This window comes from Corvus hawaiiensis, chromosome 1, assembly GCF_020740725.1.
Source record: "Corvus hawaiiensis isolate bCorHaw1 chromosome 1, bCorHaw1.pri.cur, whole genome shotgun sequence".
NCBI classification, from domain to species: domain Eukaryota; kingdom Metazoa; phylum Chordata; class Aves; order Passeriformes; family Corvidae; genus Corvus; species Corvus hawaiiensis.
Window position 1 is genome coordinate 98328008 of NC_063213.1, and position 12762 is coordinate 98340769.

The window sequence follows — 12762 nt, forward strand, 5'->3', positions numbered from 1 at the left end:
ATCAAAACCATGAATCTCATCACTTCACAGGCATATGAACACATGCACAGTGATCTGTCCCATCACACACGCACACACACATCTGTGAGCCCCCTGTGTGCATGTCTGGCCTGAGCACACATAAACCCATATAAAACTCTGCTGGTACCTACTGCCATACACAGATACCTCAATGGCTCCACGATATAGATATGCACCGAGTGGGAATGCACTCACACACTCCAGTTCAGTGGACAGTTGTCCCATTGTTCCCTGATGTGGCCCTGGCTCTGACCCTGGTCCTGCTGTGCCACCCCACGTGCCATGGGGGACAGACCCATGTTGCTCCCACAGTTTTACTTTGAGGCCTGCCCAAAGCCTCCCAACAGCACCCCTAGGGAATGTTGTCGTGAAGGCAGATGTGGGATTATTTCCCTGACTCAAGTAGAGGTGACTGGCACTGAGGGCGGTATGGAAGGAGGAGATTGAGAAGCTACAGCTCTTTGTCAGGTCTAACATCTGCATCCCTGAATATCCACATCCCCTCGAGAGCCTCACCACAGCTTCCCTTTGATTCAGTCTTCCCAAAAAAGGGAATTTGAATTTTCCACTGTCTCCAAAACCCTGGAATGAGCCTAGGAGAGCAGGGAACAGCCTGAAGCTGGGGCAGGCTGAGCTGTCGCAGAGCAGCCATCCTTGTGCTATTCACCTGCAGTGACATCCCCACAGCACAGCCATGCTGTTTGTGACACCAGATGTCCCCTGGCCCTTCCAGTGACCCCACACACGGGTCCTGTCTCACATCAGCACCTCCAGCCCAAGCCAGTGTTAAATGTGGAAAAGATCCAGCAATGCGGGGGGTTCACGGAGGGACTCCATGGCTCCACTTGCAGTGAGACCTCCTCTCATAAAAATGCACCATCCCATGCAGGGGGTCAGTCCCCAGCCCTGTTCCCAGGTCTTTGGGATTTCAGGAAGTGTGTGTGGGCAGGTGTGGATGTGAGGGGAGCACAGATGGATCAAACAGCCTTTTCCCACCCAGCTGGGGCTTGGTTGGACCAGTCCCTGAGCAGGCAGAACTGCGGCTGTGCAAAAACACAAACCTCTTCCCGTGCAGGATCCTGCCCATAAGGGCATCCTTCAGTCCCCACGTGCTCCCAAGAAAACCATGGGATGAGGGTGCTGCACTGCTCTCCCAGGTCCCACCGCCCTCGGACACCCACCTTTGTTCCAGCTCTGTGACAGGCGCTGGTGCAGGCTCCGCCCGGTGCTCTTGGCGATGAGCTGTGCCAGATCCTCGAAGTTGAGGATGAACATGATGACGACGCCTTCCTCGTTTTTCACGGGCACCACATCCACCAGGCAGCGGAAACACGAGGCTGCCAAGCAGAGACAGGCTCAGGGGGGCTGCACAGGAGATTCTGCTCTCCCCCAGCACCAAACACTTTCAGCAGAAAAGTGGGTTTTTAAGCACTTTGATGGGTGTATTCCCTGCTGGTGTGGAGTGGAGGATATGGAACGTGATCTGAGCCCTGGGAAAGGGCCACATCCCTGAAGCATCCCAATCACACTGATCACATCTCTTTTTTCTGTCCCAGACAGTCATTTATATTAATGTACTTGTGAGCAGTAATTAAAGAGTGAGTAATTAAGAACTCAGGAAGTCCCAGGTAGCGGTTTAACCTCATTAAGCATCCTGCTTGTAATCACACTGCAGTTAATTGCCCTGTAATCACCAGGCAGTTTTTGGGGACTGGATGCAGGCAATGGGGGTGAGCCTGACCACATGGGCAGCAGGACTGGGTGGGATCAGTGTGACAGTCCCCAAGGACACCTCCTAAAGGCATGAAGTGGTCAGGCATGGCCTTGTCTTGTCCTGCCATGGGGAAACTGAGGCACAAAGGGGGCACAAGGACTGGCTCAGTGTCCTGGGAGTGATGGAGGCTATGAGGATGATCCCAAATGTGGCCATAGGGATCTTCCTGTTGGATGTCAGCTCGACCCTGTGGCTCTTCTTGTGCAGCAGACAGGTACCAGTCTGCAATTAGACATAACTGGAAACACCTGCAGGTCTTTTCCAAAGCACCAAGTGAAGGATACAGGTGGTTTCCCCCCTCCTTTGCCAGCTTTATTCCCACCAAATCCCCTAAAAACCCTACCTGAGGGTATAATCACTGTGAGTCCCTTCCTTGAGCTGTCTGCTGTTGCTTTGGCACTGGTGGGAGCGGGACCCCCTCGAGCCACAGCCGCTGCCACAGTCCCTCTGGCAAAACTCCCTGAGCATCCCCAGGCTCCGATTCCAAAACTCCTAGAGATGATGGAGCACCCAGCTACCATTCCAGCCGAGATGGAGCCAAGCCACCTCCTTCCTTGGCAGTTTTTGCCCGTGCAGATCCCTGATCTCGCCATTCCCCATGCTCTGATCACCGGGGATTAGCGGATCGGGCAGGGCTGTGCTGCCGGCCGAGGCAGCGCTCTGGCCGTGGCCCCGCTCCAGCCGGGAGGGGCATGTCGGCCTTTCTGCGTATAATTTTAAGGAGCTCAGGGCCTCCCGTAATCAGGAGCAGATGGCCGGCATCGGGCAACTTCAAAATCTGCCGTGACGTCAGGGATGTGCACATACACGGACACACACACAGGCACAAGAACGGGAAAGAAATAGATATGGTGAAATCTGTTTAAAGACTCCAGCAGCCGGGATTCATTTATTCTTTCTTTTCTTTCTTTTCTTTCTTTTCTTTCTTTCTTTTCTTTCTTTCTTTCTTTCTTTCTCTCTTTCTTTCTCTCTCTCTTTCTCTCTCTCTTTCTCTCTCTTTCTTTCTCTCTTTCTCTCTTTCTCTCTCTCTTTCTCTCTCTCTCTTTCTCTCTCTCTTTCTTTCTCTCTTTCTCTCTTTCTCTCTCTCTTTCTTTCTCTCTTTCTCCATTGCTCACCACAGGGAGAGGAAATCCACTTAAATGTGTGATCTGGAGAGGAGGGGGTGGATTTCTGGCAGATAAAGCTGTTTGGAAGGGCTGCACGGGCACACAGCAGGTTACCTGTGTGTGGAGCAGGAAGAAGTGAGCTCTTTGCCCTCCCTTTGTCAGGATTTTTAGGGATCTTTAGATCAGAGATGTCCTGTGAGTGATGCTGAGTGAGTGAGGTGTTCTGGGCAATGCTGAGGTGGCATGTGCCCAGTGGGATGACGCGGTGCCATCCCCAGGACGCCGCGGCTCTGCCGGTGTTGATGCCGACGCTGGTGTGTGCAGGGGCTCTGCACAGCTGAGCCCACTCATGGGTGCTTTCTCCTTTGGTGTCTTAGAAAATGGGGAGTTTTCTTCCCCGGGGTGATTTTGAAGCATCGCCAGCTTCCTGGAACCCACATGGTTCATTGGCATGGGCAGCCATCAACTCCATGCTTCCCCCTGGACTGGGAATTCTGATCCAGGTAGTCCAATCCTGGCTCAGGTGCTCTGCCCTCCTGCATTCCTGCACTGCTTCACATTTCCTTCCTAAGTTCCTCCATGGCAGTGGTAGGGGATGGGCTCTGAGCTGTTCTCAGGAGGGCTAGATCACAGCAGGCCCTACGTGGCATGGGAAAGGGTTAATCCCATGGCCAGTGCTGAACAGCTGAAAACTGGGCCCACTTACATCCAGTTGGAGGGATATAAGGAGCAGCTGGAAGGTAGCTGCGGGTGGGTTTGGGTGGCAGCTGGTGCCTGGTTTGATCCTGCAAATCTGGGAGGTGCTGAGCTTGAGCAGCCCTGGTCAATGTCACTGTGAGCCCCTCGCTGATCCCTTCTCAAATTAAATAAAATAGACTATTTCTGTTGGAAAGGAACTACAGCAATAGTCTAGTCCAATTGCCTGGCCAATTCAGGGTTGATGAAAAGTTAATTGGGTGTGAAACCCTCCAAAACCAGGGGAATCACCCCAAAAGTAGCCCCACCAGGCACAGTCCTGCATGCCAGGAACTCAAGTCCTTGCTCAGACCCACATCACACAGCATGGAGGTGTCAAGGAAATGAGGGAGTATCAGGGCCAGGGATGGGACCAGCAGATTCCCTTAAGCCTGGCCCAAAGACAGGGCATTCCCCCAGGATTTGGGGTCTCTGTGCAGCTGTGATTTGGGGTACCCCCAGCTCTGTGGAGAGGCTGCAGCTGGGAGATCCTTGGCACCCTCTACCCTGACTCAGTTTCCCTGTGGTAAGCCAGCCTGGGCTCTGCTGAACGCTGAGTCTCCCCATCCTTCTTCCCAAAAACCAGGCACCCCAGACCTGCTGTAGCACCAGTGGGCTGAGCCAGCCCTGGGAGGGACCTCAGGCCTGCCCTCCTGTCCTTGTTCCTCAATCGACTGTCCCCATCCATCTGACTGTCTCTTCCCTTCAGCTGTTCAGCTAATCTGTCTCCATCCATCTAATTTTATCCAAATGATCTCTTGGAGGAGCCCTGGGGGCATTCACAACCTGCCTGTGCTCTGTGGCCACCTGCATGAGGGTGCCTGTGCCCATCTGGGGTGAAACCCAGCCTGGGGGCTGCAGAAAGGGCTCGGCAGGTGGGGTACGACAGGGATGCTGGTTTGAAGGGTCCCACAGCCAATGTGGTAGGCTTGTATGGGCTGGGAAAACCAGCTCATTCCCTTAACTCCTGGGTTTGATCCTCCAGCACCCAGCCCACCTCCCCCAAGCTGAGCGAGTGCCTGGAGGTTTGTGCTTTCTGACCCACCGTGTCTTCTGATCTTGATAAAAGCCAGCACTTAATAACATTAAAAATGTCATTGTTGGGGCCCCTCCTTCCCTGTCCCTCTTATCCCCCACAGCCACCGGTAGTTAATGCATTTGTCAGTATCATCAGTATTAAACTAATCAACAGGACACGGGGGTTTCCGAGAGCCGGACACAAGCCAGTATTGTTATGAATATTAAAAAAGCGAGCTATTAATCTGTGCTTGGAGCTCTTACCCAGGCCTGCCCTCCCCCTGGCTGGGAGATTTAATCTGCAGGGTCTCATGGCAGAGTGGCTAAATCTATAGTGGTATTATATAAAGGAGCAGAGGAGAGGGGCTGGGAAGGGCACGGAGGGGACGGGGACAGGGATGGGAACAGAGCTGTGCTCTGGGGATGGCTGGCACACACAGAGAGAAGCTTGGAGGGCCAAGCTGTGCTCCTATCCTGGGATAAATCAGTGTCAGGGCTGGGTAGAACTTCAAAGGGAAGCATGGATTGCTGGGAAGCCCTAAAGCAAATCCCTGAGGTGGTATGGAAAAAAATTGAGATAGAGTCAGAGCTAGTGGGAGATGGGTCACCCTTGGGACCTGGGGTGAGCCCCTGCAGGTCTGCATCCCCCTGCACAGGGAGGGGATGTGCAACACGGGGTCTGCCCCAGCCCCTCTCCCCACACCCACACAGGGCATCAGGAGACTGAAACCTACCAGGATGCCAGGCCAGCAAAAATGACCTTGTTAAGTAACATCAGCACGATGGAGGTTCCCCTGTGCGGTCTGGAAGGGCAAGGATTCCTGCACTTACAGGCTTCTCTGGCTGGAAGCAGCAGTGGAGAAGGACAACCAGGAGTGTCAGGTGGCTGAGGGTAACCACCAAACTGTGGCCACAAGAAAGATCCAAGCCTAGCAGGGTAGTTTTGGGTGCAGGTGGAAGGATGCTCTGATCCCCAGTAACCAAAAGGGGTCCTGGATCAATACAGGGGGTTGGTAAAATGCATCTTAACCTCCTCTGCAAGTGAAGTGAGTGGTCACATCCAGGCCCTCAGTCCTTCCCTTGCTAAATCCTGCTGGCTGCAGGAATTACTACATCTTAGAGCAGGGCTGTGTGGCCAAAGCTGCGGTGCTGATAGCATTTCCTGGGGCTGTCTGGCTATCCCAGGGCCCTGTTCCCATGGCACATGGGGCCACCTCCCACTGTGGATACAACAGTCATCGGGGATGAGGATGGAGGGCTTGGGGTGGGAATCAGGGACTCTGCCAGGGCAGGAATTTCAGGAAAAAGCTTACTGCAGGCAGCATTCTTGGGGGTACTGGGGATGACCTGGGCCTGTCCTCTTGTTCATGGGACATCAGGTCGAAGCAAAAAGCATCTGTGGAGCAGCAGAGGATGAAAAATGTGTCTCTTCCAGCTCTGTGCCCTAGTCACACTGGGGTCCAGCCAGGGCAATGGGGGTGGCTGGAGCTGCAGCACAGCCATGCCAAGGATGGAAGAATTGGCTCCACAGCACAGGATCTCTGGGACCAGAGCTTTTGCCATTGTGAGGCGGGATGTTTATAAGTTCCCATCTGGAGCTGGGCCATGATGTCCGTCCCTTTCCCGAGGTCACAGCCTGACCCTTAAAGCAAACAGCAAACAGCCCCAGCTTGGCATAAACCCCATAGGTTTGTGCAAGCCAAGAGCTCAACTTGGGGTTGGGGTTTGTCAGCTGGCTGTGCCTTCCTGCTCCTCCAACACCCAAGAAGTCTCCTTAGTCCTGCCTTGACCACCCCATAGGGCAGGAGCAGAGGCTCCCTGGGCTGCCAGCACCAAATCCCTGACAGTGCCAGGATCCAGCAGTTGCTGATGGGATTTGCCCTCCTGCTCCCGGTGGGCATGTCACATGTCGCTGTTTACAAAGCTGTGTGGAGAAACCCTGGCCGGATCCATCCCTGCCTGCCTTAGCCAGGCTTCCTGGCAGCAGCTGCTGGAGAGGTGCAGTGCCATGGATGTGCCCTGGGCTGTGCCACCCCTTTGGGTGCGGTGACAATTCCCAAGCCATGCCTGCCTGGCTGCCTGCTCGGACCCCCCATGGGGACCTGTTGGGGGAATACGCTGAGTGACACTGGGCACCCCAGTCACTCTCGGACCCTCCCACTCCTGGAGCCCCCAGGGGAAAATCCTGGCTTCCACACCAGTGTTATGAGTTTGCCGGGTCCGTAATCCTGGTCCCTAATCCGGGTTCCAAGGGGACTGTCACAAACTGCTGCTGGAGGGGATGAGCTGTGGGCTCTGCCCTGGAGGGGATGGGATGGAGGGGCTGGGGCTGCCCCACCATCTGCTCCGGCTGTCACAGCCACATCTCCCCTTTCATATTCATCAGCATCACATTCATGCAGATTAAGTGGAGCGAGTGCCACCAGCTGCTGCTGCTCAGGCCATGCTAGCACCGTGGCACTCAGCACCCGCGGCCACCTTCCACCCTGGGGTCCCTGTGAGCCCTGACCAGTGGCTTTGCTGCAAAGCATCACCCCTGGAGAGGGAAAAAACCCAACCCTGGATGCAGCTCAGCTCCACCAGCTCCTTGGCGTCATCTTCAGGGGATGCTGGAGGATCTGAGCTCGCCCTGGCCGCAGTGGACAGTGTGTCCCCAGGGCTGGAGGCCACGGCTGCTCCTTGCTGCGGCAGGAGCTGATCCCGTGCTGACCCCCCTGTCTGGGGCAGTCCCAGCTGTGTAGCATCTTGTAAGGAAATTAACTTTTCACTGATCTCCCAGCTTTGAGCCTGGGGATTAGAGCCCACATGGGCTGTGAATGGGCTCTTCTCTCTTTCTGAGGCCTTTGTGGGGCTGGCATGGCAGGGAGGGACAACTGCCCTGGCTGGGCTGCTCCCATCTTCCCCCACAGGTACTTGGTTCTTGGCTCCAATTCAGAGCTGGGCTCGCTGTTGGCACCCCTGGCTCTTTTGGCTCTGTTTATAATTAGGTGATGACAGCATGGGCATCCGGGTGGGGACCGAGCAGCCAGGCTGTCCCCAGGGACACGCATCACCCCATCACTCAGCATCCTGCCTGTCCCCAGAACCCACCAGCCCAGACACCCTTGGGTGCCCCCTTCCTACCTACCTCCATCCATCCCACCCTGGCCTTGCTTGGGTGGCTCCAATGGGCAGATTTTGGGTATAATATTGCCTCTGTCAGCCAGAAAAGCGAGGAAACAACCCCGCGAGCTGCAGAGCCGGGAGTACCGCAGTAATAAACAGCAGGTCGAGGCTGGAGATTGGTGCTGCTGGTATGAAAAGGAGGACAGGCAGGTTCGGAGCTCCGCCGGCTAATTAAGCAGCAGCTCCCTATAATGCAAAAGCCTTTTCTTTGCTGATAAGACCCATTTATAATGGGCTGAGCGGTCGCAGGCTGAGTGCTGGGGGGAAACAATTGGAAAGCATGCTGCTGGTGGGGTTGGGTTTTAAAAATAGACATGAAGGGTTTGCTTCTGGGCTTTTTTATTTTTTCCCCTCTTTTTTAATAAGAAAGAGAAGAAAGCAGCTCAGAGCTGCACTGAGAGTTCCCCATGGCCTAGAGGAAGAGCAGGGCTCTGAGGACAGCACTGAGCATCCCGTGAGCCCAGCAGGAATGCTTCAAAGCAGGGAGCACGGCAATGGATCGATTGGGCTCGCAAGCCAAGTAGTCCCCAGGGACGGAATGGGAAACTATCTTGAGGGAGGGAGGGAGGAAATGGAACAGGGCTGCACACGCTGTCCTTGCCATGGCCAGAACATGGCCACGCACTGGCACTGGGATGGGAGCAGGGGGACAGTGTGTGCCGCTTCTCTGTGTGTCTCCCGCATTGTGCTGGGCTCCAGCCAGGCCCTGCAGCTGCTGAGGGGGGACTTGCACCCAGCCCTGGCACCACTCATGGCCCCTCTCCACCCAGGACAGGCCCCACAGGAAGAGCCTTGACCGAGTGGCCTGATCCTGCCACCACACAGGGTCAGGGCCCACCAGGATAACACGCAGAGGTGCTGCCAGTGAATAACTCCGGGGCCGATACGCTGGCACCTGGATGCCAGCCCGGGAGATAGGGTCTGGGAGGGAGGCCAGGACACCCAGGTGCCAGCCCCCAAGATGAGGTGCTGGGCTGGGAGCCAGGGTTCCTGCCTGCTCCTTCCTTTTGCTTCCAGTGATTCTTCTCTAAATGGCTGCCTGGGAACTGCCAGCAGTGGGGCACAGCCCCGTGCTCAGGCCAAGCCCCCATCAGTACAATCTGAAGCAATGGGAAAGCTCCACAGGTTAAAAAAAGGAAACACTTCATATTTTTAACCTCCTGTGAGCACTGGACCTGCATTCCCCTGGCCCTGGGAGCCCTGGCCACTGCTGTTTTGTAGCAGCAAGCACTAAATATTTATTTAACTTCCTGCCGTATTAGAACTAATCACTCGTATTTTCCATCAAAGCTTCATTTTCATCTTAACGTAATTCCATCTGTGCACGCACAGCCGCATCCTGCTCACTGGAAAGGCAGCTCTGAGGCCGTCAGCTGCACCCACTCTCAGCAGAGATGAGGGGTCTGTCTCATCTCGTCTTGGAGCACAGACTGGGAGACCTGTGTCCCAGCTGGGCTTCCCCTTGGGCTTCCCACTGGATTCTCATTCCTGGTGCAGGGATCCCACAAGCAATGCCATTGCTTGTCCCAGGAGCTCTGAGCCATCCCCAAGGGCTCACAAATGACCTGACTCCCAAATAATCTGGCAACATCCTCCACTGCTCAAGGTCCCAATGTGCTCCATCACAGCAGAGATGCCTCCATCCCACCAGGAGCCGCTATGGATTTGCTCTCAGCAAAGCCCTGAGCCTGGGTGCAATCCTGATGCCCAGGTAGCATCAGCCACCACTGGCTTCTCACAGCCCAAATCCAGGGCAGGTCACACCTCCCACCACTGGATCACCCCAAAAAGCAGCTCTTACTGTCTTTGCGGTAGTAGAGGATCTCGAGCTTGCACTCCTCAGAGCCGAGCAGGGCCTGGGTGAGCTGGGCAATGGAGCTCTTGGTGGTGTCGGGGCCGGTGAGGAAGTCGCAGGTGCAGGGCCGCTGCATCACCTCCACGCGGGAGTAGCCGAACATCTCGCAGAAGCCGTCGTTGCAGTAGATGATGGCACAGTTCTCCATCTGGGCGTTGGCAATGAGGAACTTGCGGTCTGCGGGGAGGCAGGAGAGCACGAGGCTTAGAGGGGTGGTGGGGACCCACAGGGATTGGGGACGGCCTGGGTGCAGGGGGGGAGCTTGTGGTTTTTGATGTCACCCACTGTGGGGCTTGTGCAGAAACAGGCTCCCTGGGGACACCGGTGACAGGTCTGGGGGGAAGGTGGCTGACCTCAGCCCACAGCATCCCAGGTACTATCTTGCCTTCTGCTCTGCTCTTCAGAGAGAGAAAGTGTTCCCAGTTTCATGTGTATTTGAGACTGTTGGGACAGGGGGACCCAAATGGGGTTTCTCAGTAGAGGCAGTTTTTGCTGGGGTTGGCCAATCCCTGCAGCCTTGACATCTCACCGCTGGCATGTGGGGACTCTCTGCCGTCTAACACACGGGCAAGCTGTCCCTGACCGGCCCTGCAGGCAGAAGGAGAGCTGCAGCCTCTGTCCTTTCCCAGGAGCTTATCAGGGACCTGAGTTATCTCAGAGACTTTCCACCCTTGCTCAGGTTTGACTGAAGTCAGGCAAGGGGCAAGAGGAGGAGTAAGCGTGAGGCTTGGCTTCATGGGAAGCAGGGGTGAAACCCATCACATTAATGATTCTGCTAATGTTTTGTAGCATAATTGTGCCTTTGGGCTGAAGGTGAAATCCAGATCCCCCTGGGCTTTGTCACCCCTGTGCTCAAAAAGAAAAGTGCTCAAGTGAAGGAAAGGGGAAACTGAGGCAGGGAGTGGTGCTGGCCCATTCCCTCCTGGCACTGCAGCCACCTAGGCTGGACTGAGGCCAGACTCACTGCCTTGCCAGGGTGTGTGGCAGCGCTGCACAGCCCACGTCATCCAGCCCACATGGAGCCACTTCCATCCTTATCTTGGGGGTGAGCTTTGATTTGGTTTGGTTTTGGTTTTTTTTCCAAGGATATCGGGGAGTGCTGGGCTGTGGGACAGGCTTGCTGGGATGTGACAGGGGCCTGGATGTGTATGTGATGGGATGCCATGTGCCCCCCAGCACCGTCTCCCTCAACATTTGGCATCAGCTCTGGGCTGGAGCTGGAGGCAAGTCTGAGCAGAGGGTCCATTTGGAGGCTGCCTCCCAGCCCAGACCCCAATTAATCTCCTGGATTACCCAGGAATGGCATCTGCAGCCTGCACGCTCCAGAACCCTGCTGCACTCCAGCCTCACTGGGAATTTCACCCAAATGCAAGAGAAACCTCTGCACAGCTGCAGCACTGAGCGCCAGGACCTGGTGGGGTGGGGGAACCCCTCCCAGGCACATCAGGGCTCTCCCCAATGGCACCTGCAGAGTCTCAGCTCTGGAGGGTGCCTCCCAGGAAAAACAGTGTCCCCAGGGATGCTGCACAAGTCTCCTGCTTCATTCCACCCTGTGACAGCCCCTTGGTGGCCCTTTGTGGGGGACTCCCACTCCGGCACCTTTCCCTTTCCCACACAGGGCTGATGACGGTACCGATGCTGCAAACAGCACAAACCACCACAGACAAATGTTTCCCAGTTCATTCTTCCCGATCCTTCTATATCCAAATTGCTTTGCCAGGTGGAAGGCAGCACAAGGAGGGACCTTCTCCCAAAGCCCTGCTCCTGGGGCACACTCCCCACCTGTGATGAACAGTTTCCCCCATCCAGTGTCAGCTCCATGGACTGGATCCAGTCTGGATCCTGGCTGGGCTGGCGCAGGACAGGATTTACAGGGCTGGCAGGGCGCCGGAGCAAGCTGTGCTGAGTGCAGGGATGTGACCAAGACCAGGATGGGAAGGAGCTGCAGAGCCAGGTCTCCTTGGGGGTATTTTCACCCCCCAATTTACTTTCTGCCTTGCCCTCACCTGCAGATTTTGCCTTGGTCTCACGGTACCAGGGCTCTGCCCTGGTCCTGGCAGGGAAGAGTTGGGCCTCTCTGGCTGCAGCGGGGACTCACCAGGAGCAGCTACACCCATGGGAACTGCGGTGTTGGGGGTGAAGGCACCCACAGGCATGGAAGAACTCACTGCCTGTAGCAAAGATGTATTAGGTGTGCTGGTTTGGTGTCTCCCAACACCTGTCACAGCACGAAACTGCTGCGGGGGAGTGTGGGGTGATGTTTTGGCAGAACCCAGCTGGTGCCCGACATGGCTGGCAGAGTGCGGGCAGGGAGCAGGCAGGGAGCGGGAAGGGAAGAGGGGGCCTGGCTGCGTCCTCACTGTCACACCTCACTGCGTGGCCCCGCTGCTCCCCAGCCACTGCTTCCCAGGGGGAACTGATAGGAACCAGGGACAGTTTTTCTCACTTTCAATCCCCAGGGTCACGTCAGTCACTGCCAGGCCAGGCAGTGCAGATCCGGCAGGGATGGCAGTGCCAGGGAATTTGCCCACCCAGGAAACTTGGACACCAGAGAAAATCCACAGTGAGCCGGGGCAGTGAGGGGTGCACAGCCCCAGCACCCCACAGAAGCCCTCCGAGCTCAGGTTTTGGGGGACCCTAGCCCCTGATCCCCTCCCGTCATCCCCAGCATTGTAGGGGGGACCCAGCCCCGTCGGGATGCCCAGACAGTGGGAGCGGAGCCCCCGTGCCCCCACCCAGCCACACGCAAACCCCAGCGCTCCCCGATGTGCACGAACTCTTCGCTGTATTTGACACAAAAACCAGCCCAAAAATTCATATAAAGGGATTACTCGGAGCAACAGCAAATGGCAACATTTCACCAGGGACGGCGGCCGCCGAGAGCGCAGAGTTGAAGGCAAACAGGCAGCGAGCCCGACAGCGCCGGGGTACACCCTGTCCCCCAGTCCAGCCAGCCGGGACCCCCTCGTCGCCAGCCCGGGCACACCCTCCCAGCCCGGGGACTGTGGCGGTCGCCGTCTCCACAGCCCCCGGGGAAACACCGGGGCTGGGATCACTCGTCCCCCTGTGTCGCCCTGTCTATAAATACC

The 12762-nt window shown here is 56.2% G+C and overlaps 1 protein-coding gene across 2 annotated transcripts in view; it reads right to left on the reverse strand.

Moving 5' to 3' along the window:
* Positions 1-12762, reverse strand: part of KCNH6 (potassium voltage-gated channel subfamily H member 6) — a 32928-nt gene that overhangs the window by 19821 nt on the left and 345 nt on the right. For both annotated transcript variants that reach the window (XM_048320344.1, XM_048320352.1), the window contains exons 2-3: positions 9620-9850; positions 1203-1358 (exon numbers count right to left, since the gene is read on the reverse strand). In XM_048320344.1, coding sequence (XP_048176301.1) covers positions 1203-1358; positions 9620-9850 — 387 coding nt within the window. The remainder of the gene's footprint in view (positions 1-1202; positions 1359-9619; positions 9851-12762) is intronic.